The 26793-nt window shown below is 40.2% G+C and overlaps 1 protein-coding gene across 12 annotated transcripts in view; it reads right to left on the reverse strand.

Moving 5' to 3' along the window:
* Positions 1 to 26793, reverse strand: part of CALD1 (caldesmon 1) — a 253307-nt gene that overhangs the window by 49405 nt on the left and 177109 nt on the right. Inside the window, exon 1 of one of the 12 annotated variants that reach the window (XM_057427899.1) lies at positions 5605 to 5861. The exons of the other annotated variants lie outside the window; for them this stretch is intronic. Within the exon in view, the coding sequence (XP_057283882.1) occupies positions 5605 to 5651 (47 nt within the window). The 5' untranslated portion in view covers positions 5652 to 5861. Of the gene's footprint in view, positions 1 to 5604; positions 5862 to 26793 lie in introns of those variants that run through there. 12 annotated transcript variants of the gene reach the window in all.

Consider the following 26793-nt stretch of genomic DNA (forward strand, 5'->3'; position numbering starts at 1 on the left):
AATACTCAGAAGAAAGTAAATAAGCAAGTTACAGAGAAAACTGTCTAGTGACTAGGTTAACTGTTATTTCTCCTACAATCAAAGTTCTCCACTGCAGCACTGGGTGGGAGGAGGGCAGCCGCTTTATGTCGCTTCTGATTTCGTGGTGCAGCACAGACTGAATTTAAGCACGGACAATACCTAGCTTTTTATTTCAGTTACCAAGAGGCAAACAGCAACTGAGGTAAAAAAAAAAAATTAAATACCAGCTTCTGTCCTCTCTTGAAACTTTGCTCGTTGTAACTCAGTTTAAAACCCAAGAAACTTCATTGACTTCAGACCTGAAGCCTGTATTTAAGCCTAGAATGGGTTACTCATCTCTGGAATTCAACATGTGCCTTCAAAGCATTTTGAAAGAAAAATAGCTGAGCAATATAAAACATCAACTAAACCTTGTAGTTGGTACTTTTCTTCAATAAGAGACTGAGAACAGATCATATACTTTGGACTGAAGTGTGATTTTTCTGACAACTTCACAAAATGTTTAAATGCTTTAGATATAGAAGAACCCACATGGATCACTATGTTCCAGCTTGCCCATTGCTCCCTAAAAAGGTGATTATGTTATGGTACTGATAGACTTGCACAAATATCCAGTTTGTGTGTCAGTGAGATTTCATGGCAACACTTATTAAAAAGAGAAGGAAGAAGGGAGGGAAAGGCAAAGGGGGTGTAAAGGGGGAAGCCCTGTCTGTCTACTCTGCAAAGGATATGAATGCAGAAAAGAGGAACCATGTCAGCAAATGCCAAACCAATGTGATACCTGCCAAACCACACCTTATCCTTCTCAATCAGCAAAAAAAAATATCCACTGCCTGATTTCTCTTACCTCACCAATAAAGGGCTAGGCTTTTTTCCCTTATTAGGACAGTCTCCATGCTGTAAAATTCTGGCTCTAGTAAATGGCTTTAACAATATGTGCTGCACATCAGCACAAAAAGAAAGCAACTAATAAAAATAAAACACAGGAGGAGAATAAAAGGGCTGAGTCCTAAATTAAAAGGGACGACATCAGCTTAGTTTGAGCTCCAAAATTTGATCACAGATTTTATGAAATGGAGAATTAAAATTGGAATGGATAAATGCATGAAGGCTAACATTATGCAGATATATAATTATAAACTTGGCCTTGTATCTACTTATACACATAAGAAGACTTGCTGAAGTCAAGGAGACATTTTTACTCAAAACATACATCAAATTTCGGTACGTGAAAGCAGTGCAAAGAAAGGTGTTTTTTTTAATGTTTTCTTTAACAAAATAAAATGTAAAAAGAATGAAAAGTTACAGTCAGGTAGGTATCCATGTTTCAGTTATTTCAACTGATTTGTTGAAGTGGTTTTCTTGGTTGGGTTTTTAAACATATGGTTTTGGATTATCTAGTTTACTGCATCTGCATTATATGGACATATATGCATATATATGGCCAGAAGAACACAGAGGGCCTAGAATAATCACCAGAGAATTGATTCTTTTGAACCTCTTTGTTTTCCTCTGAACTGGGAACTGGGTGAACGGGAAGGCCTGGGACTGCAGGTTTGCAGGAAAGTGAAAGACAAGGGTATGAAGAAGCAGGATGAACTTCTGCCACCCTCATCCCACACTAGTTGAACACCTATGCCAGCAGTGTGGCTGTGGAGGAGCTATCTGAATTTAAGATCTGCACTAGCAATGAATTTTGTAATTTTGCTGAAGCAGAAGAAAAATCCCTTGTCAGAGTGAAGTGGCATGGAAAATGTTCAGAGCTGTTTTATTTTAATAGAGTGAAGCAAGAAGGCAAATCCTACAACAACTTTTTTTTATTTTAACTTTTTTCTTTAAAATGTAGGTCAGCTTGAATCAAAATATTAAAAAAAAAACAACACTAGAGCATTTTATTTCAAGTTTTAATTTAAAGTATTTCCTCTTCTTTTCATTTAGACAGAAACCTAACATGAACTCTCAACCAGTTCTGCTCTGAACTCTCAATTCTGCCCAGAACTCTGACAATTTTTCTTGGTTTTGCTAAATTTACCTTCATTCAGAAACAATTCTCATAGCTCATTTCAGGTATTTGGATTACAGAGAGCAGTACCAGGTTGAGTCTGGTATTTCTTGCCACTGTCCTGGCTTGAACCAAGGCTTGCAAGGGTAGTCAGGGTTTTCATTAAACTCTCCAGAATCAATTGTTTCTGACAAAATCCTAGAAATTTGATTCTCACAGAGTCATGACTTCAGATTCAGGTGGATATTTAAAACCTCACACAGATCAATCCATCTTCACGCTCTCAACACTCAGTGCCTTACTTATGCTGGAAGAAAGAAAAGCATCTTTCACTGTGGTAAGAAAGTTGTGAAATCTCACAGATGTTTCCTTATACATCTGTCCTTTCTCTGCCATAATGTTTCTTTCACTGAGGATAATCTCACTCAAAAATGTTTTAGTTCTTCCACTAAATTTCTTCTGATCCATAAGAGGAAAGTTCCTAAATCTAGCAACAAAATCTTGAACTGGACGTTCAGTCTTCAATAACCTCTGTTTCTGTTGTTGTGTAAACCAGACACAAAGCACATGTATTTCATTCAGGTGGTGACAATTAATGCATAAAGAATGCTTCATATACATAGAATATTGTTGTTACAGTATTTAACATAAGTATGTGGGTCCACCCACAGACAAATATATTTGCATCGAAACCACTCACCATCCCAAGTGTTTCAAACTTCATTCCAAGACAACAGGCACTGAAGTGCAACATGGATATAAACATTACAGCTCACAAACAGACAGGACATTGTAAGAAAACTGCCTGTTTCTTGGCCCATGGTACACTTGTCACTGTTGGGGAAGTGCCACTTTCAGAAATTGACTGAGATTCTTACCTTTCAAAATGTAGACAAAAAGGGTCACTACAGGCCTTGTGCATCTGGTCTATAGTTGCATTATGTCCATCTTATATATCTCAGTAATGTAAATAAGCTTTTATAAACAGAATTCAGGCCATTGCCCACTGGGAAACTGAAATGAAAAGCATGGCCAACAGAGAAGACAAAAAAGAAGGAAAGAAATGGCTTCAAGTGAAAATGAAAAGCATCAAATTTTGAAGCAAAGTTAACCAGATAACATAGTATCACCAAAACTGCTGCTATCTGTGGAAAAGTGTCCCCTTCAATGCTTTTCTTCTCCTAACAAGACCTATTTGATTATCAGTATTGAGCATCCAACTGAAAACCAGAAAAGATAACTTACATCATAATGAAAAGACTGCGAAAGACTGAACTTCCAGCAACCAAACTGCCCATGAACAATCTGTGAATTCTGAAGGAAAGTTCCAATTTGCTGGGAGAAAACATCCTACCTGTTAGCAAAGACAGTTCTGCTTTCCCTAGAAACTTGCACAGTAAACAGTTTAGTGTCCAGCAAAGTGAGCCAATTCCATCCCTATACATTTATTAAGCAGTCTTTTAAATTTTCAGGCCAACCGGAATGATTTCTTGGCAATGGTGAGAGCTTCTGCTTTTAATTTCTAGTGTATCAAATGTTAACAGGATTATATCCAGCTATTAAGCAATTAGAAAATTTTCTACAAATACTTTAAGTTTGCTGAGAGCATAGAGAGTACCTTTAAAGGATGCAGCTGAAACAGTCATATAAAGGGGCCATTAGAGGACATTTGCCAGAAGTTAGCAATCGCATTGCATGTCATTCAAAACAGAGCATAACAGCCTCCTCCTTTTCCATGGAGAGTCTCCAGAGAGTTAACTTATAAGGATTTTAATACTCCTTTTCTTTTCCATTACAATTTCCTGAGAAGAAATGAGCACTTGGAATGATTACGTTATGCCTCAGCCTGGGAAGGGCAGTATTTCATCATGTATTTCACTGAGCAATGCTTTGAAGAAGCCTTTGTGGGTAATGCTAAAGGTGTCTTCCCTGCTTTTGGCCTGAGGTCACAGAGATGTTTGTTAAAATGGAATAAATCAGTTTCCAAATTTTGGCCACACATTTGATTTCTGTTAAGGAGTCCTACCCAAAGAAAGCCTTGCTTTTCTTCCCCAAATATGCTGCTGTGAGTCTTGACAAAAGAAAACCCATGTCTGATTGTCAAGGTGTGATTGGTCTTGTTTAAAAGTTGCTACAGGACACAAATCTCCCAAGATACAGGAGACCAACCATATAGTGGTTAATCATGCTTCAAGAGAAGAGGATTTGATTTAATTGTTTTCACTCAGATATAATTTCACTGACTTCAGTGAACTCAATTCACATAACATAATTGTGAGTGTTACAGTGTATGCAAGCTAGGGCATTCCTCGTAGCACTCGCTCAATGCTTCAGAGATATGCCAGGCATAAAGTCAGCACACCTCTCTCAGCCAAAGCGGAGTGGAGCAGACTCTCTCTCAGTAAGTATATCCAATTATTTCTAATTTTTTAAACAAAACAGCCAGACCTTAACATCTAGCTAAACCAGCCCCAGTGCAGACCAATGAAAGGGTCCAAAGTTTACAGCTTGGGTCACTGAACCCAAAAACAGCTCCCCACTGTAGGTATCAAGAATCAAGGTTTCCACCAGTTATATCAGCCCTAAAGTGCCCAAACCTAGCCCACTTTGCCCTGTCTCCTCTCTTCATTTCCCCTCACACTGGTTGCAGAGAAACTGATGCTCCGCCACGGCTGCTCCCAATTCCCGTACAGCAGTATGGGAGGGCTGGTAACTGTGGCTTGTGTCTGTATTCCACCACAAACCAACACAAAACAAACCCATTTGACACGCTCTTAGTTAAATTGTTATTTATTGCCCAATTTCTGAAAACATGATGAAAGATTTCAGATTCCTGGAAGGGACTTCTTGGAGGGGCTGGGTTTCAGAAATCCCTGAGCAACCTCTCCCTCCAAAAGCACAGTGTTTCATGCTGGAAAATCAAGAAACAGGCACCCAGGAGTCCCAGTTGCTTTTCAAAACCTCCCCCAAATTTTAAACAAAACCCTGATATAAATAACAGTATTTTAGAAACTCAGTAGTGTCCTGTTTCCCACCCCTCAACATACAAAGCAGACAAACAAAACAACAGCACAGGATCCAAATAAAGCAGATAATTTCTTTGGCTGTGTTACAGAGACTAATTGATTTTCTTCTCCCACTTCCCTTCCACAGTCAGAGATGAATGTGCCATGAGGACTTTTGCTCAGTGAATTAAGCAATCTGAGTTATCTGAAAGCTTTCACACAAACTATGAAACTTCTGCAAACTTCCCATTAGCAGAACTCCAATTAACAACCACTCTTTCCAATATCTTCTTCTGCCACTGAACAAAAAATGCTTCTGCCACTGAACAAAGCAATTTAAATTCTACAATTCAGGTAGGAGAAATGCATAAATGCAAAGGCTTTTCCTTTAGACAATAGAGCACAATATAGCAAAAAGAAGAGCAAAAGAACAGTCTGCATTCAATGCTTATTCCCCAGTTCAACCAGCTTCCCAACACCATTCTATTCCTGTTTCCCATTGCCAAAATCCAGCATTTCCTACACAACACCAAAAGGCTAAATCCATACAGATATCATAATAAATAGGCAACTCACTTGGAAAGGCTTGACAAGTTCTGCCTGCAGTATGATCTGCTGATCATGTCTGCAGCGTATGAATCAGTGCAAACTGCTGCCAGCTCCAGGGAGCAAATGGACGGATGATCAGGGCGTGGAATGAGATAATAAAAATGCCATTATCCTTTCAGGCATGCGAGACTCATTGGATGCTCTTTCCACCCCACAGGTTAACCATTTGGTCGGTCCTGTAGCTCCCCTAATGACACTATTTGCCTATTGTCAAGCTCATAATCTATCTTGTATCCTCCTCCTCTCCCTTCACTTGCCTCTGCTCTCTGATCATATGATTATTTTTTTTTTTTACTGTATTCTCTCTAATAGATCCTCTTTGCTATGTCTGGGTCCCCGTCACAGAAATTCCTGCAGACTCTCAGCTGCTCAAGTTGACCAACAAATGCCTGCTTCCCATTCAGCTTTCACAAGAAGCACTGCTGTTTAGGAACCTTGTCTGAGCACCAAGCAGCCTGAGCACTGCACAGAGATGCCTTCACAAGTATTTGCTTGTAGGAAACTCACATTCCAGCCTGCCAAGAGATGATGAGAGGAGAGGATCCAAATATAAAACAATGGTCCAGGAAACAGTCCTCCCTTTTGATCATAAATCATTGCCTAAGCATTTTTCAGGCACTTGCACCCAATCTAACTTGTGAAAGGTCAAGCCTGATCAGATGGCTCGAAAGACTGGAGGGTGACTGCCAAACAGGAACAAATTCAGGGAGGTGAGAAGCAGCTGCAAGATCAACTGCAGTCCAGGTAAGAATATCTTGTATTTGCAAAGGGATGAAAACCAGGGCTAAATCCAACCTAAGAGACTCTCCTCAAGGCTCTTCCATCTAATCCAGTGAATGAGGCAGGAAACAGAAATGCAAAGTAAGTAATTTAAATAGAGGCGCCATCAGTTACCATGATTTTACATGCTTGGCTCTCATACCCCTTTAAGCCCACATATGTGAGTAAACTGAAACAGCTTACTATGCAGTGCTTCAGCCATTACACCCTAGGATCTGATCTTGTTAAACCTCATAAATTACAAGAGTGGGTGTGGATGGATTAGTACTCCAAAGGGGAACCTCTACTGCAAACTCGCCCTTCTACGGGGCGGAGTGTGTGGGTTCAGTAGGTGGCACTCTTACCTTGAAGTGAGCGCCAAGGCAATCCTCTCTGCAGCAAGCCAGGGGGGATGCTGGATGTCCAAGGAAGTGTCAACCTTGACAGTTTTTTTCTCAGAGCTTGCAAGAAATCAGTATCTGCATGCTTGAGGCATTGATACTCATTTATGTCCTGCTCAAGTCCTGCAGTCAATAACCAAGTTTTTTAACTCCCAAAATCTCCCTCTACATTTTCAAGGAAATAGATTTTTGTGAAAAGGTACGAATTTGTGCCCTATAGATGTGAACGATTCACATGTAGAAGCTCAGAGTTTTTTGCACACTCAGAAACAGGTCTGAAATACTCCAAGAAGGTCACATAAACCTTCTGCAGCCCCAGCACCTTGTTTTAAAGTACATGTAAAAAAAAAATCCACATTCTAGTGTATAAAATATACTGAAATTCTGGTCTGGAGCAAGGAAAGGTCAATAGTGCTGATTACAAAGAGAGAAAAACATGGATTCCATTTCTGTGATTGCAGAGAGATCTACAAGTGAGATGACGGATGGTATAGCAGGCAAGCCGTCTCCATTTCTTCTACCCTTACCTCAAGGGAAAGAGGACATGTAAGGCAGTGCAAATGTGGACAGTCCTTAAAAAAAAGCTGTTGAGAAGGGAGTCATTTTTCCCTCTGGAAGAGCATTAGTTAAAGAGAGATTATATTATTGTTCTGCCAAAATACACATTTTAATCAGACATCAGATGCAAGACTTGATGTTTCACCTTCACTGCGCCCATCAGTCATAAGACCCATTCAGCTGAGGAACATCACTGTTGTAACAAGAACAATAGGGACATTTGTGATTCAGTTTGCAGCACAACAGGCTTCTCCAAAGCCAACACGTGCAATTTCAAGCATTAACAGAGCTGGGTGAGGAGCCAGCAGCTCTGTAAGTTTACATCAAAGCAGAACTGATTCCCTGAAAGAGTCTGACATCGACAAGATATTTCCATGCTTACCTGTGGGGGAAAAAAAAAAAAAAAAGTAGTAGGAGGATCTGAGTCTCTTCTAGATCTTTGCACTTAATAATCTATTATTTCAAAGCCAAATATTTGCTGTTTGCTTTTTTTAGTACCTTAACTGAGAGAAATACTCTCAGTACACTGTAGCCCTGAGATGAAGTTCTTGCATATGGAGCAGGAAGAGGCAAATCACCTTCCCTGGATCATTTCAATTATTCACATGGGCATCTAAAGCATGAAAAATGATGGGGGCAGGAGATGAGTGTCTCAACCTGCTTTCCTTGTATATTCTGATGCTTCAGAGATTATTGCTTGGCTCCAGGACACCAAAACCTCTAAGCAAGACACTAAAAAGAGAAACTAACTAAAGTAGGGATGCCCTAGTTTACACCAATGAATTCAAGTCAAATGGCTTCATAAGAATGTAGGCTCATCCATTACTACAAGGAAAGAAATTACAAGGCCTTTCCTAGCTTCTCAACATTAAAAGCAGCAAGATGAGGAGCAGGAAGGAGCCATAAGGGCTTTCCAAAGGAAGTTATTACTGGGAGGTTCCAACATCTACTCATACTAACAATAGGAATGTCCAGAGGTCATCCAGAGAGCCACTTAATGTTTTGTTTGTTATTTTAACCATTCCGTATGCAAGGCAGACTGTTCAGTGAGCTGATCACAGTAGCCTGGGAATCTTTTCTCCTTTGAGATTACAGTGAATTTAGAACCTGACAGGGTCACTTGCACTGTCCAGCCCATACCTTTCCATAGGTAGCCTATACCTTTCTGTACCTGTTTTTCAGCAGGGGATTTGCTGTGCGAGTCACTGGTTTTGCCCTGTTATTCAACTATCTTCATGCTTCTTTAGCTCTTTGTTTAGTCCTTTTCCAAGTTGAGGCAGTTTTAAAATGGGCGGGCACATAACTTACAGAAATATATCTGATTTGTTTCAGAGACAGTAAATAGCTCACCCTGCTATGCCACTAGTCTGAAATAAGTAGGCAGACTTGTAGTGAATTTTGCAAAGCTACTGGCATTTTGCAAGAGAAACACAACTCTGTTTTTTATGAAAATCCATTCTAATGACATGAACATCTGCTTCTTGTTTGAAGAATATTTTTAACTGTTCCCTCCCTGGGAAAATAAAAAATGCCACAGTCTCTTTCATGTTCTCATGGAGTAGACAAACACAGTTGGCTTTTTTAAGGTCTGTTCTGAAATGCCCCAGTACAGTTCACTGCAGGGAACTCAGTGTTTACATCTTACAAGGCAAAAAGCATCTGCATTCACCCTCCTGTGAGATTTCACTGTAGGACACTGGCATGAACAACATTTGGCACATTAAATTGTATGCAGCAGGTAAAGTCTGGCAACCCATACGTAAGGTCTTGGAATAATCTCTTGAGTACTCATAAAAACAAGGCTATGTACTTCATCATTAAATAATGCTGACTTGTCTCTTACTATGTTTTGCATGTTTTTTTCAAGTCCAGTTCTAAATATCACAAGTTCTAAATATCACTAGGAGATTCTGCCATTTGCCAGTGGTAAGTCTTCTGTTTTCTTACAGGGTTCAGTACTAAGAAACTGTCCTATGGCTATGACATCTACTCTTCCCGTTATTTTTCAACTGTAACCTGTAGTTATATCCATCTGGATACCTATAAAGAACAGCAGCACCAAATCTTTTAATGTGTTCAGTGAAACCTGCGAGTAATACTTACACAGCCGTATAAGTGGATATATGTATTAAAAGACTTACTCAGATTGGAATATGTAGTTGTGGGGTTGGACATATGCATATGCAAATCATGGAGTCACATGCAGACAGAGTTTGCATGCTCACAAGGACACATTATCATGTAATTAATGCCTTAGCAGACAACAGAGCTACTTTTTGCATAGCTGAGTTCTGCAGGATCGGGAACACAACCCTGTTATGTTAAAACTCAAAATCCTAAAGCCCGAAATGGTAAAAGCTTGCAATAATGCACTTCCAGGTACTGAAGACCCATATAGAGCCCATGCAGAACTCAAACCTATCTGATGCCTGCTTTGGTGGGACAGGCTGGCCCTGGATGCACAGGCAGAAGTTTGGTCCTCTGCAGGGAATTTTCTCTGACTGTCATCAGCTCTTGACATACTAATATTATCTTGCTTCTCACATGGAAAAGTTACTGACTGTATGTATGGCTGTAGCAGTAAACAAAACAAACTCCAAAAGAAGCATTCAAATGCTATTCCAAGGAGAACTTCCACTGTAAATTGAAACCTGATTAGGAAAACATATTTGCTGGTGCTTGCATTCTCTATCAGTTACTTATGGGGCAATGTGCAATTCAGAAATAAAGCAGCATAATATTTCAAGGGTGTGATGGACTATTTTAACCAAAGCATAGCTTTTGTTTTATGCCATGTTTTCACCTCTTTCAAATAAACGCTAAGATCCAAACAATAGCCTCCATATAACAGCCAGTATATAGCTACCTTCTGGTGATTTAAGCAAGTGAAATGGAGGAAACTGTATGAGGGAAGCAATCACAAAGGCTATCTTTACCTCCTCTCCCTATGCTCTGGCACTGCCTCTAGTGATGGTCAGACTCTGGTCCCCTCCTGCTCTGAGCAGGAGCCCACATCTCTCCATGTACCAGCAGCAGCAGAGGAAGGGCCACCACTTCTCTGTTCATTTTTGCACCCATTCTTTTGTGCTTTGTGTATTTCAGGGACACATGCCGATTCTCACAACAATAAAAAGCAATCTATTGTTTTGGTTGGCAATTTCTAAAAATTTTCTGTCTCTCTTGTATCTAAATTGTAGCTTGCTTGGAGTGATAACTGCTATTAATAAATTTCAGCTTTAGCAATGCAAAGGATAGTACTCAAAGCCCAGAAACCCATGACTGGAGTTGTAGGACTTCTCCTCATAGCCATGTAGGATAGCACTTGCAGAGTCCACAAAACAGAAAACTGAATAAGATGCCAATAATGTAGATGGGAGTTCACTATTGTGGCAATAGTTAATTTCAACAACAGGTTTTATATAAAATTATTCATGCTATTTTTAATACATCAACATGCATGCTCTAAACATCATTATTCAGTTCAAACTTAGCCACAAAGACCAGAAAAACCCACAATGTGGTAAGTGTGACACAAACACAAAGGATAGATGCATCTCTAGCTAAAAGAGGTTATGCCTTAATTTTGCTGCTGAGCAGGCACAGGTGAAAAAGCCTAAGCCAAAGCTCCTTAACAGACACCCCAGTAAAAACTAGTAAACTCATTAAGTGTGAAGCATGGGATCCATTCACCCTTGTGTGCCACCACACAGCAGCAAGAGCATCCACTGTCTCACTTCAGCCTGAAGCCACGGTCTAAGTCCAGGCTTCAAGCTTGATCTTTCCCTGCTGGAAGAGTTTATATAAATGTGTATACAGGCACACATGCACGCAGCTCTGGAAGGAGAGGAGCATTTCCTGCTGGGCCAATTTATGGACACGTTCCTGCACCAAAAGCTCCTATCTTATGATACTCTGAATTTTACTGGTGAACAACATCCAAGCCCTGCTCAGGATCTCACTTCACAAACAATACAATAAACTCAGCTAGCAAAAGCCATCCGAATTCCAGCGAAGGCAGCAACTGTTCAACAGCTTATGCCACTTGAACAGCTCAGAGGTATTCCAAATACAAACCTCAGCTAGACATACTGAGTTTGGGCCTTTCTTACCTCTGAATTTAGCTAAAAATTATTAAGTTGGAGCCTTGACCATGACCCTGCCTCATGCAGATTGATGATCAGTTATATCCCTATCTCATTTTTAATATTTATTTTAATGTCTGGTAACGGCCCATAGCTGTTTTGGAAGGGGCTTTATTTCACTAGTTGCACAGGGATTACTGACTAACTGAATGCTCCCAGGAACTTTTGGAGAGCAAACAGTGTCAGTTTATTTAATAACTTCCAAAGTGAAACTAAAATCTTGTCCAAATCATGTCTCCTCTGATTTAATTAAAACACACCACACATACTGCACTGCTCTGTTAATCATTAACCAAGTTAATTCAAGACAGAAGATGAGTCTTTTCTTTCCTTCAAAAGCCTCCAGCCAGAGGAAAACTTAAAAAAACATTCCAAAAAAAGGACCAGTACAGTATGATTTTTGTTAGAGTGGTCAACACGCCAGTGTGTTTTTTCCCCCTTCTTCTGTATTTCTGATCCCTATAGGAATGCATGTTAGAAGAGCTGTTTTTTTCTTGCTTGGCAAAATACCTTTCCCGAATTTTCTAAATATTGCCTGGTATTTGCGTCAATATGACAGTCATTGGGTTTGACAGGAATCAGATTGCTAAACCCACACAAAAATGCTTTGGAAATTAGGGGCTAGTTATACATTCAGTTTCATTCAAATTCACTTTAACAAACTGGCAAGGAGTGGATCTGAATAGTCCTCATCACTCCTTCACTTCTATGGTTCATACAGAGGTTTCTTCAGCTTGTTAATCTCTATCCTAACTTTTAGACTCACTCACAACTCCTGCTGTCTGATAAATCTCCTTAGCACTTCTGTCCCAATCCATTTTCACTTTCCAAGATGACCTAGCAACCCATGACAGTTATTCTCCCTGTGCAGCAATCCTTTCCAGCTTCTTCCAGGGAGGAACCAAATAGGAAATCAAATAGTGTTAGAAGTATAACATTTTGTTGACTATTCAACAGGATACATCCAACATATTTTTCCAACAGGTCTCCTTTTTTGAAGGAAACCAAAACAAAACAAATCAGAACAAAACAAAAGAAAAGGAAAAGGTTTCTTTCTTCACTTTCTTCTGGTCTTACGGAAACCTAAACACAAAATCTTCCAGCCTCACTGGTGCTGTTGTTAACTAATGGGATTTCCCTCTTGAAAGCAACAAAGGATCAAGGCTGAACACTTCCACAGGGCCTGTCATATCAGATCAGGATGGCATTCCATCAAGGATGGATTCTTGCCTCCAGCCATGGCTCGCGCCTAATGGTTTAGAGGAAAGCAATGGGGAAATAAAAAAGGCAAACCACGCTACACCTGGTCCACTGAGCAACGATCTCTCTGCACAGCAGAATTCCCTGTGCCCCCTGCAGGCAGGCAGCTGGGCCTCTGATGCATACAGGCGCTGCTGTCTGCACTGCAGGGTCTTATTGCGGGGCAATACACAGAAAAGGGTATCAAGGAGTTAAAATGAAATCACTATAGATGTTCATTATTCGCATAAAAGCATGTGCATAAGGACATAGTGATGTGAGGACTTAAATTACCGCAGTGTAATAAAGCTAGATTTTTTATTTGTTATTTCTCTGCACACCCAAGTGCTAACACTTATTTCTGCAGAAGTACCTGGAATCTATTGTGATTTTGTAACAAAGACACTGCATATCTACTTCCCAGCTCCTCCTGTGGCTCTCAGGTCACACCTTACACTATCAGGATAGGCCAAGTCTGAGCAAAATCTCAAGACCATGATTTCTTCCTATATACACTGTAAACCTTCAAGTCCACATGAAGGGGCTTGACCTGTCTGCAAAAGGACAACCCAGTGTGCTTGAGCCTCCAGACTTCACGCACGCTACCCAGTTGCCCTGGGTGAAGACAAGTGCAAGCACTGTTACAACCATACCCCAGCTGAGTGCCTCCTGAGCACAGCCCAAAATGGCAAGCAGCCACCACCATAGACAAAAAGCCTTGTACCACAGGCCTAAATGCTTTAGCATCTGAGATGCTAACCAAACAGGTGAAACGATGTGAGGAAAGCCTTTCAACTCTGATCTTCTGCTGAGCACACCCAAGCCCCCAGCACCTACACATAAGCCTTGGGCTCCTCTGCCAGTGCTAAACCTTGAGCAGCTCAGGAGGCAGACCCATGGGAAGAAAGAAAATGGGCAGCTGCAACTCTTTACCCTGTACATGGGTTGTTTTGTTATTTTTCTAGGTCTGCTTTAGTTTTAATTTTTAAACATCTTATTAAGGTAGCCATATCTAAACGCATTTTTAAACACACATCTATGCAGATGAAAAGTTTGTCTCAACTCTTTGCCGTTATTGTTCATGGACTTAGGAAGGATCATCATCTGCCCAGCAGCCAGTGACTGAGGGATGAGCAGCACCATGGGGTGACAGGTAAAGTCCCCAAGCTGTAAGACTGCTTCTCTATCACAGCAGGGTTAAGTTCCTCCTTCAAAACCTACCCATCCGCCATCACAACATCCTAAAGATTTCTGGACACAGACTGGGGAGATGGGTCATACGATGAGGGTAATCTCAGAGACACCTGAGCAGGGACAGGGTGGCATGCATTCCTCACACCTTCTTTTCTGTGGGTGTAACACAGGAGCTCACATGAGAGCTTTAATAATATGCCTAAGTAAACATCCAAGCAGTTTATCAGTCAGCTCAGTAAGAGAGCGAGAAAAGTCTCACAGATCTGATAGTAGGAAAAGCAAATAAAAGCATTCACTTGTGTTTAAGGGAAACATGAATACAGAACAAGTACCTTCCCACTATCTTTAAAATTCAATTGCTGGACCAGTCTCACAGGGATCAGCATCCCTGTACAATTGTCCTGGATGTCACATCACTGCACAGTCTTCACTGAGACTTGACTTTGGTATGAAAATACACCTTTCCTAAATTTGCACTAGCCAGTAAAGTTTTTCAGCATGCTGCAAGATGCAAAGAAAGGGCCTGAACCTCACCTATTCTTTTGCTAGGCAAAGAACAGGCAAATCTCCTTTGAAACTCTTGAACGCAAAAGAAGCCCTTACCAGCTCACATTGCTGGGGTGGTCTTGCATCCTCTGCAATATACCACATTTCCCATTCAATTCCTCATATTATGATGAAAAAATGGTCTATAAATGGCTTAGGAAAAATGTAGCCTTTTCCACCAAACAGCTGGCAGACTTGTCATAAAGAGATTTAAATATCATACCTATCAAAAGGGTCAGTAATAGTCCCACTTGCATAGACAAATATCAACCACTGACTACAAAGAAAAACAATTTTCACTTTCAAAAGGCAAATCAGCTCTCCAGATCTGCCAAAAGCTGCAGCCTGGGATCTAGAGCTGTGGCTATAGTTTCATAACAATGTTTTGTGCCCTTAGAGAAAGCTTCAGAGCATCATGTTTTATGAATAAACTTCATGGGATGGAAAGGGTTCCAAGAACTCTTCCTCCACAGGCTTGTATGGGATTTAGAGGTCCTGGAGAGATTAATGCATATCCAGTATTACACCCTTCCTCCTGAAATAAGTCATTATAAGAGGGTCTTACCTTTCTAGTCTAAACAACTTATATTTGGAAAGTAGGCATTTTCGTCATTCCAAAACACAGGCAACTGGAGACAAACCCATTTCTAGAGCACCATCTTTGCATTTACAGAGTTTCTGACCAACATTTCCAGGTTTTCAGAGTCATAACTACCAACATCTCACTAAAACAGACACCAGACACTTTTATTCACTAAAACTCTTCAAAACTATTAAAATCATGTTTCCAATAAACATTGCAGAAAACTATGAAAGAGAGAAATCAGAAACATTTTCAGAAACTTGGCAGAGTTTCAAACACTTTTAATACTTGAGAACAAACTTTTTTTTTCTTTCAAAAAAGGCTTGCAAGCTTTTTCATCAGCATTTGTTCGTTTACACTGAAGCTGACGTGAAATTCTAAGCTTAAGACTCAACAAGGACTTCAGGATTTGTCCCTGTAGAAAGCAGAAAAATCCCATCGGCTCCAAATGCCAACATAGAGCCTAAAAGCAGAATGGATGCATTAAACAGAATTTGTCACAGTCTGCCAACAAGCAAACTAACTATTGAGGAGATGTTCTGTGATAAAACTGAGCTCTTTTTTAAAGTTGGAGCTCTTGAGAGGACTGTTTCAGGCTCTGATAAGCCAGACGCTATCTTAGCAAGAGCTTCTAAAGCCTCCAGATAGCTCAGAAATCAATCAAGGATCTTTGGGTTTTCCCAACGTGTTTAGAGAGGAGAAAGGGAGCCAAGATGCATACTTCTGATATGCTCATTAAAAATGTCAAGGACACTGATACTTGTTCAAAGTACACTGCATAATGAAATCCAAACTGATTTTGGGGTGGGTGGTTAATGGGGTCATGTCTAGTGTTGTGACAACATGGGATTCATAACACACGAGCAGGCTTCTTCCTCCTGGCCAGGTTGGACAGCCTGTCTGAGGGCAATGGTGTAACTGAGGTGGTGATTCCAAAGGGATGCTGTTCACAGGGCATCCTGCTCCCTTTCTCCTCACCCACGTGTCCCATCCACCCATCCTTTTATACAAGGAGGACCTGACAGTGGTGCGCGCAGTCTTTGTGGCAGGAAACCAGCACCCTGAGCCCACACGATGGGAGCTTGGGTGCTTAATGTAACTAAGACAGATGGGAAATACACAACAAGAAACAAGTGGTTATATGGGTTTCACCCTGCACTGTGGCTCCATGTGTCTCAAGCAAGCCCCAGCAAGCCACCCCTCTGCACTGTGGAAGGGACCAACAATAAGTCCCACCTGGCCAAGCACCATCAAGGGCAAAGATTACTTCTGCATCACTCGATAGGATTTAAATGTACATCTGTAACACTTGGGATCTTATACAAAACTAGCTGGCCTAGACCAGTTCTGAACCCAAATAATAGTGTATAACAGATATTTTGGGGGTGTAAGAAACTATACAGAAAAGAAACAAGCATAATGGGATCCTTCAATGGTATTTTATTCCTATCAGTATTATTTGAAAATACATTCCTCTTAAATGCAATCCCTTTTCAAAAGCCAACTTCGTCCACACCCTTCTATTTGAATCCCAAATACATTTTTAAAAGCGTACTTCTCAAACCCCAAACCCTAGACACTATACCTCTCAAATAACCAAATCAAATTATGGTATGTTTTCTTTCTCCATTCTTCCTTAGGAGGAAAAATATGAATAATAATAATAATCTCCAGACAGGAGAATTTTTTATATTTACATTTTAATAATTCACAAAAGCAAAATAAGGACACTTCTTGAAACACCATAACATTTTTGTTATTTTTTTCCTCTAAAATCTTCCCAGAAAAAACTCATCTACAGTAATACATAACATACAAAATTTCAGGGGATACAAAATTTTTTTGAGAACATCAAGGGAAATAGATTCAACTGGGAAGATAAGCCTGAACCTTAACTGTGACCTGGCTACTCCTGATGCATGTGACAAGGCTTAAGAGGTTAAATGTGGTTCTGACAGGAGTACAGTGAGTTTTTGTTTTTAGAAACTCTACATTTAATTGAAATGAGAGATAAAGAAAATGATTCTTTGATGAAGGATTAACAGGTTCTGGCTTTAGGCATTTTCTTATCAAGATGACCATGTTCAGAACCCACCCACCAACATACCAGAAACCACTGTTGGCAAATGCTGCATGCAAAGGCATTTCCTGCGTTCCGACTTTCTAGCTGAGGGCCAGATGCTTCACGATCTTTCCTTAAAAGCACAGTTAAAAGAGTGGGCGTTCAGAGCCTTGCCCAGTCTTGCATGGCCTATGTAAAGACCAGGCAGCATCCCAGCCATATGCTCAGCATCAAGCAGACAGTAGTCTCTTCCTTATTCTCAGGAGTTCCCTGGCCCAGTAAGGAGAGGGCCAAAGGACTACTTTTTCTACCTTACAAGCTGCATTTGTAGTTTGTAAACTAAACCTGATAACTTAAGTAGCAATTATTGTGGTCCTCATCCACGTGATGTGCCAAAATATCACAATGAAAGGAAGAACAAATGTTATTTTAAATAGTAAACAGCAGCTGAAAGGCCTAGAGAGAGCATTGTGGTTTACTTCAACCTACAGTATTCTCTACCTACACCACTTCCAACAAGTTACTTCCAGCTTTCTCTCCTATTACCTTTAATATGTGATAATTACTTCTGTGAAATTCTCCAAAAGCACTTACCTTCACTTAATAGTGAAATACTGTTTCAAAAGTAGGAGTTAGAACCTACATAAAAGGTTTTCTGTCTAAATACTTCTACAGGCAAAAATTATGAAAGTTATAAGTATTCGGTCCCTACACAACAAAACAACCAAAACAAGCACAGGCTAGTAGTTTTGAACCTGCTAATACTGAATAAAAGATAGCTTTCATCCAGAGGTGAAACACACAAAGCTCAAGTGCAATTTGCATGAGCAACTTAACAGACAGATCAGAAATAATTGTACAGTATGGCTGGCTAGAGATATAAAAAGCTCTTTTCATGTATATATACACAATCCTTACTTAGTATATTATATTAAGTATTATAATACTTATAATAGTGTTAGCAAACCCCCTTGCAGTAACCAGGTGCTCCAGCTCTTGTCTGTGGGTCTATTTAGCTCCAGTTTAAACCTAATGTGCTCCTCTAAATATTTATACAAGCCACATGCCCAGCACAGGATTGCTACCTCCAAATGGTATTCTCAGAAACAAACATCACCTGGTGCTTATTGCCCCTGAACCTGGATGACAAATGTACCCAGAGTAAAGATTCTGAGAAGCGTACACAAACCTGGGATCTCAAATCACTGTTTGTGTTCATTTTCTTCCTTGTAAGTGCAGCAAAAAGAAAAAAAGCATCCTTCCTTTTGCTGCTTTGGTTTTTTGTTTGGGGTTCCCCCTCCCCCTTTTTTTTCTTTCTTTTTTTTTTTTTTTGTTGTGCTAAAGTACTAGCCAGACAAACAAAACACATTTTGATGGACAGGCAGTTATTATTATTCCATTGCTGGGTTTTGCCCACATCTGCTATATACTGATCCTGGCTCCAGCCACACTCTAGCATGAAAAAAAAAAAAGAAGCAGGAGTTAAACAAAGATTCTTTAAGTACTAGCAAAACATTTGGATTCAGACTCTTATTTGTGCCCTTTAAAGCCATTCTTTTTAAAAATGTCTATGCAGCAAAGGCATTTCTCCTACACATAAAAATTCTTGAAAAACAGGAAAAGGAAATTAATGCTTCCTTCGAAATTAATCACTGTTGGCACAGCCTTAAGTCTGTTACGATGATACTCTACTGTATTTTTACCTTTGTCCATACTTACAAGATCTGGTATTTAATTTTGAAGTTAAGCTACCCATAAGGTTTGAAGGATGAGCCCAAGCATTTTTATTGATGTCAAGGACCTTTTTAAAATAATTTTTAAACTACCATCAAATTACACAGACCATTATAAGCATTTGTAGTCACCAAGATTGTATTTTCAGAATTTAACACAGAATTTTAAGAAATTCGCAAGGTCTCACCAATGCACTAGGATGGCAGTGAGGCATACCTTCAACATAGGCCAGTTGGCAAAATTTCTTTTGTTCTGGCAGCATTTCCATTATCTAGCAATTTTCATCCACTGCATAGTATGCTTCTGTCTTGCTGTATTATGGGAAGAAGACTCTCCTCACCTTACGCTTCTTCTAACATACCTGTGTAGTACGAGAAATCATACACCCTCCATACTTCCATCAGTGGAATTAAACAGTTCCTATCTTGATGAAAACAGGCTGAGCAGACTAAAATTTAACTCTAATCTTGCGCAGATTTCCTGCAGAAATGCAAGGGGACACTTCAAAACTACTCAGGCCCCAACACAGTAAAGCTCTTCAAAACTCCCCTAAATCCCGTTGATAGCAGTGGGTGTGTACGTGTCCAAGTGGTGTAGCCCACAGAGACAGATTAGAAGCCACCATATAAATTTTGAAGGCATCCTTAGCCAGGGAAAACATGGTAATGATACTGACATTTCATAACATTGCAATCCAAAGATGCACACATCTACTTCTGCTATTAAAATGCTGGTATTTTTACAAGAGTAAAAGGCTCCATCTGTATTAGCAACAGCAGTGGAAGAATTCTAACAGACTTCTAGACTGTGCTGATGGGACCACTGCTATGTTGGCAGTGGGAACAGAAAAAATTGCAGGGGCACAGCTGTTACAGCTCATTCTAAAGAGATAACACTAAAATAGCAAAGGACTTCTCTTTGCCCTTCTCCATACAGGCTGGGCACAGAAGAATACCTGTAGCATAAATTCTCCTCCCAGAAGTGTTATATCAACTATTAGCAGCCCTAATTGCTCATGAAGACTCTAAACAAAATGGTTAATTTCTTGATTAGATCTTTGGCTATATTTTGTGAGTTCTTAAGTGTCTGCTGAAGTCTTCAGCAAGGAGTGATGCAAGAATGTACATGACAAAGACCAAGCCAAATTCAGTCTTTGTGCAGCCTCACTGGTGTTGGTGTCCCCAGGTAATCACATCCTGTGTTCATTTCACTGGGGGGGGAGCCCATAAGCAACAAGTGAGTGGGCACGGCTCTTCAATGTACATTTGAATATAGAGGACTTAGTTACAGTCATGACCAGAGGATAATGACTCGCTTGAATGGGAGGTCCCTTTAGTAGCAGGATCTTCATTCAATGAAACTGTGCAAAACTTTTATCCTGACATTCTTTGAAAATAGTTACGTATGGCTTCACAATTTTCAAAGACAAAATACTTTCCCAGCCATCCTGAATAGAGGATAAAGAATATCAGGTATAGAAAAACCTGAATGAAGAAAGCGCCATGAGTTTTTCAGCTGGTCAGCCTTCCCCTAGATCATCATTCCTCCACCCACAGTGAAACCACCAAAGGCACACTGAAGCTTTTCCTCTGACATCAATAATTCCTGGGAGGATGACTGAGAACTGGAAATGGAAGACTCTGTCGATGAGAAGACAGTGGAGAGGAAATAGAAAGAACACAAGCACAAAACATCTCTGAGAAGATTCTGCACCCCTTCAGATACGCTAATTTTTTATTTCATGACACTTCAGATTCAAAGCCCCTTGACAGTATGTATAGAACAGCAATATCAAAGAAATTATGCAGTCCATTATGCTCTGAGAGAACAGCCCAAGTACCATTTTTGTTCTACCTTATAACTAAAAGTTAAGGTATGAAACAGCTCAATGCAATGGGCCTAAAAATGGATTATCTTTCATGGATCAAGTCCCAAGGAATGATGTGTGCAGTAGCAAAATCCTGCAAAAAGTCCTGCTGGGTTATTTTTATTTCCATCAGTGCAGTCCTACTGAGGGAGACAGATTCTGCCATGATTACTGTGACCCTGAATATTATGTAACTGCAATCTGGGACAGATTTTATTGTTGAACAAATCTTCATGTAAAAAGAATAAGCCACTAATGTTCATGACAGAAAGGGGAAATTTGATCTAGTCACATTCTAGACAACAGAGAAAAGAGAAAAATACTAAGACTGAATCAAGCCCCAGTTTCATCAGATAAGAAAGGCAAGGTAACTGTGAAAGAAATCTTTTCACTAAATCCCATAAACTGAGAATGTGAGAAACTTGGTGATTTCCAGCCAGGTTTTTGTGGACACATTACACCGGGCACCTTTACAGGATAACTCAGCAAAACTGCCTCTCAGCCAAGGCTATGGCACATGCAGAAAACTTCCATTCATGACACACCCTGCCATCTTTGACCTGGGAGTTGAGACATCAATGTGGCTGCAATCCATCACCTTTCTTCTTGCTGACCTCCAGTGTTTATTGGCTTCCCTGCTGGAATAGCACAGCCGGTGCTGACCCTGGGGTAGCCATGAAACCAAGTCTTTGTGCCCATCTGATTGCTGCTGCTCCCCTGGGTTTTGCTTACACAGGGCAGGAGTACTCCCAGGGTAGCTGAGCTTACTGCATACTCATTGTACTTCCCAGAGTTCTTTCCCCAGTTGATTGTTGATGGTTTACAGCAAAGACCTTCCAAGACTACAAATAGCTGCCTGGGGTAGGTCATCAGATGCCTTTGCTCAGAAGAACCCAGCCCTTTTGCCTGGATACCTGGCATGTTTCTCCAGGAAGGCATATCTAAGCATTCAGCCTCTCTCCACTCTCCAAGCAGCAAGAGGACTTCCCTAACATTTACATAGTCTTGAAGGTCAAATTTTCTGTTTAATAGGAATGTTTAATAACTTTTGATCTTCAGGCAAACAACACTGCAGATTGGATATTAAGCTCTGATCTTTCTGAATATTACATGGCTCACTCGACAGATCAAAACAAGATGGAGTCTGGACTGAAAAGGGTTTGTGTGAGTTTTCTTGTCCTCCCAATTTCTTCTCTCTTATCATTAGCACAGGGAGTGGGGTCTGTGGCCATCAGCCCTCATATAGAGCAGTGTTTCAAAAGTGCGTATTATGCATACACATCTATCGCCATATTTTTGTGGCAAACATGAATATAATAGCCAAATTAACAGTAACATGAGCTCTCAAAAAATGCAAATACAATTCCCACGAAGTGAAGAGCACTGTTTTACAAGAAGGGTGGGGGTGAGCTACAGACTACAAATCCTGTCCTTATCAACTCTACGGAGAAAGCAAAGCTATGCATCTTTCACCTCCAAAACCACCATCCCTTCTCATAGGGGGTAAAAGGATGCTCTGGGGCTGCTGGCAGTGGCAGGGAGTTTGGGTGACATTTTCAAGAGCACTCACAGACTGGCTTCTGCAGAGCCCCATTAGAGATCAACACTGTCAAAGACAAAATCACAAGGTATTGAAAAGCCTTTTAAAATCTGGATCTCCAGACAGTACGTACCTAATTTTAGCTGTGAAATAATTAGCTAAACTTCACCCTGATTATCCAGGGTTTCACTGTCTAGAAGCTGCCTAATTCCCATTGACTGTGATGCTTTGCATGTGTCAGTCACTTTCAAGATTAAAAGCCATATTTTTAAGAAATTAAGCCCTGACTAGACTGCAGGTCAACAGTGAACTTCTCTCAAAGGCTTCATTTTAAACTGTGTCAGCTTATACCTCTTTTGAATGTGGCCACATACAAAGAGTTTGCAAGTTAAAACAATATTTGTTGATTTTGTAGATTGAAATTATTTATTGACTTATGTGATAACAGGCTTTATTGGGGACTGTAGTTTCAAGTTAGAAGTATGGTTCAGCATACTACTTTTCTTTTGTCCAGCATTAACGTGAGTATTGGTACAAGTAGCAGCTCTCACAAACTTGCCAAAAAAAAAGTGGAATACTTTCTCTGGGAGTATAAAATAGATTGGCCACTGTTATTCTAACAAGCGCGTTAGTTCAATGTGCAAGAGAAATAAAGTGCTCATTCATTACCCAATTTACGGTGACAGCCTAGTGAGATATCTTGCTTACATTCTGATAGCCCCATGAAATGAACTGAATTCCCACACAGTCGCAAAAGGCCAAAGTTAGCATTTTCCTTAAAAAAAAAATAAAATTAACTCAAGCCTGCCTCTGGAGCAGATTGGCTGAGAAGGAGAAAGAAAGAGTGGAATACATCATAGGAGGCTGCGGAGAAAAACTAATAGCATCAGGAATGGAAATGTGGGCATTAAAAGAATTTCCTATTCTAAACAATGTGCAAAGTTAAAAATACCTTCTCCTGAGATTATCCTCAGTATAAATACTCACGATGGCTATTTATAGCTGTCTGGTAGCCTACAACAAAGATTTTTATTCCAACAAAGGAATAAAATATCTGAATGCAGGATCTGTTTAAAGAACTATTACAATGGAAAATAAACCACTCTTGCATCAGCTAGCCATAATGGTACCTGTTTCCATTGCAGTCTAAACATGGCTTTCCTGGATGATGACAATTAAGCATTAAGTACTAAAGGGAGGGAATTAAAAAAAACTTTGGTACATTTATCACAAGCCAAATACCCATTCACATACAGGCCAGCAGCTGAAGACCTGCAAGGTGAGGTGCTCAGCTGAAATAAGAAGTGTGCAAGTTGCTCAGCACCTCCATTGTGCCCCTCCAGCAAGAGACTGGAGCAAGGAGTGCCTGGGACAACACAGGGAGGAATGGACTATGCTGGGGTCGCTATGTAATCCAGGTGCCCTGGGTACAATCATGCACCACTGGGAAACCAACTGAGGTAGTCTTGTGGTAGAGTTTGTCAGCAGCTCATCTGATGGGAGATGTTTTATAAATTTATTCTTTTTCCTAGTCTGTCTTCCATTTTTAAATATTTCACCAATGCTGGTCTTTGGGAGTGGAGGGCTGAGAAATACATGGAACATGGTTAATTTAGAAGAAAGCAGAACACAAAGCACCACACATCTTCAGAAAGGTGAAGATGGTCATATAAAAGTAAGCATTTGCTGGCTCATATGGAAGGCTTAGATGCCGCTTCTGGGAGTCCTGAGTGGTTTTGACATTCAAAGCACAATGGGAACAGAGAGGAAGGGAATGGCAAGGATCACATGCAGAGCTTGAAAGAAAGCGGAGGCTGATTACTCCCAGTACGCGCCAGCGTATATTCTTACTGTTTTGGTAACTTGTGAATATACTTTTGAAACCCATGGGAGGCTTTGCTGAGATATGTTATGATATCAGATTGCACATAGTGCTAGTACGTTCTTTCAAGGTAGGATACAACTGATATGAATGGGGAAGAGGTCTGTACACCCATCACATGCACATGATAAAGTGCATGTGTCGCATTCGAAGAGTCTAACAGGATGACTAATGGCCCAACTTTAACATAGCCCAGGAACTATATCCTTTCTTTTTATCTTCTGGTCCCAGGTAACAAGCTGCATCTTGGGGTGTCAAGGCAGGTGGGAGAGATCTTGTTTTGTCAGATCTCGCTAAGAAGTTTGTCTTTCACTGCAATCACTGAGCCTGGGTCACATATGCTGATCACTCCAGAGTTAATTAGCTGAGCTGGGACCACAGTTGGTGTTAATTATAATTGCCGGACAATGTTCTGCAACTTCTCTGTCAATCAGCTGTGCATACCCTGTGTTAATTAAGACTGCAAGAATTTTGGAGCAGAGGGCATTCTCTTCACTGCATACATGTAAGGGACCTTGCAGTACAGTTCTAATCTTAAAATTCAAGTAATGTATTCTTTTTCAGCTAGGATTTATTTTTTTACTTCAGTTTGGCTCCTTTTATTCAAGTTAAGGTTTGATTTTAAAAGAGGTGTTTTAAGGTAATGATTGGGACTGAGTTGCAGTTCAAGAAAAGAATAATAGCTTAAACTAGTTTCAAGTTCACATTCAGCTTAAATCTTTGGTTTCTAATCTTTTACTCCAGCTAGTACTGAAACACTGCTGATTTGAAGTTACATACACCTAGCAGCAAAAGAGGAGCTGCTAAGCAAGATTTAGCTAATGCAGAAGAGAGAAGCCAAGCAGCAAAGCAAAATTCATATTGCAGCAGCACATTTTTCACAGTGATAACATAGACTCCTGTGCCACTCTCTAGAAACAGAAAGCAATTCTGCCTTGCTCCCCTTCCTTCTCAGGACACTCAAGTTTGCAGCTCACTACTAGGATGCAAGGCCTTTACTGTTATTTCTTAATGGAACAATTTACCACTTCAGAGAGTGTTCTCCATCTGGAGAAAACCTGGGCTGTTCGTTGTTGCCTTGAAGGAAATATAGAGCTTTTCTTCTTCCTCCTTCTGCTTCTTCTCCTCTTCCTCCTCCCCAGTTTCATTTGTAAAAAAGGGTTTGGGATAAACTTTCCCAGTTTCAGCGTTCTTTTCTAGCTCCCTGTCACCAAAAGTTTCTACCAGTACAGGTTTTCATGAAAAATGAGCATACAAGTATTTCAGCCATTTTTTGGTAACAATGAAATCAATAAAATTTTGCCCACAGAAGGAATAACAAACAGGAACCTTTGACTGCCTCAATGACAAGACTCTCTCCACTTTCATGCAACTCTGTGTGGAAGCAGAGAACAGTTAGCACAGCAAAATAAGCCATTTTGAGACATGGAATTTTAATTGTAGTTTAATCTGTTGCACATAGCTTAGTGACATAATGAGAAGCCTATAAACCACACAAGTGCTACAGACTGACATCAACATTTCAGTCATAGTATATGATTTTAGACATAGCAGCAACCATAGCTAGATACTACAGTACATTCTGTTCTACCAATGGCAACTCAACAGCTTCAGCTACATCTGACTCTCATTCTTTCTGGTATCCAGTATTACAGCTTTTGGAACTGGAGCTTTTGGACCCCAATTCTGTGGTCAGCAGCTCACTACGCCTAGCATATTCAATTGATAAACAGTTAGGAGTGGGGCTAAGGGGGAAGAAGTCTAGAAAATGGAGTTATGTTACATAGGCAACATTTTTTTCTTCTAAAAGTCTTAATTTATTATCTGCTCACAATATTCAGTAAATGAACAAGCTCAGCTGCCACGTTCCCTTCCCCTGCATAAGCAAAGTTGCAGGAAATTCTGTCTTTTGAGGCTCGTATTGCTCTTTATTAAAAGGTGAAGTTGCATTTGCCCTAGTTTATAAGATGCTTAAAATACAGCTTGCAAGCAAATTGCAGAGCAGGCTGCCCTATAAGAAAGCTCACAGCTGTTCTCTGCGTTAGAGAGATGATGCGGTCCTGTGGCTGAGACATGGCTTCTATTCCCAGGTCTGCCACTAAGGGATTAAAGATGGAGCTTGAGGTAAAACATGTTATGACAGCCTAAACACATGATGACAAAGGCAAATTTACAAGAAATTTGGATGTGGTTCTGGTTTAAGGAAAAAGAAAAATAAAATAAGAAGACAAAAGCGGGGGAAAAAAAATAAGCTGATACAGCCATAGCTGCTATCCTGGATGGTGAATCCAGTTCACAAATGGCAGAAAAGTACCTTCAGTCAAAAGCTCTAGTATTGCTCCTGTCCTATTTTCTGATTGCTTTCCCAAAAAATCAGCATCATGTTTGTTAGTTTTGGCCAGAACAATTCTCCAGATGTCTTCCACGTCCTCTCACACAGATGCTCAGCAAAACATTAAATCTTTGGTTTTAATGTATCCCCTGACCATTCAAGATGTGATTCTAAAGCTTGCACAGGCATCTGAAAGTCTCCTCAGTCTACCCTTAAACAGAAGCTATACCAAGTGAAATCTCAAAAATCCAGTGAAAAGGGTTACAAGAAGTCTCTCCAGCTTCTGGGAAGTGTTTATTGAATTAAGAACAGAGCTG

This window comes from Pezoporus wallicus, unplaced genomic scaffold (assembly GCF_028554395.1).
Source record: "Pezoporus wallicus isolate ANWC-B61680 ecotype Strahan unplaced genomic scaffold, APGP_CSIRO_Pwel_v1 contig_2908, whole genome shotgun sequence".
NCBI lineage: Eukaryota > Metazoa > Chordata > Aves > Psittaciformes > Psittacidae > Pezoporus > Pezoporus wallicus.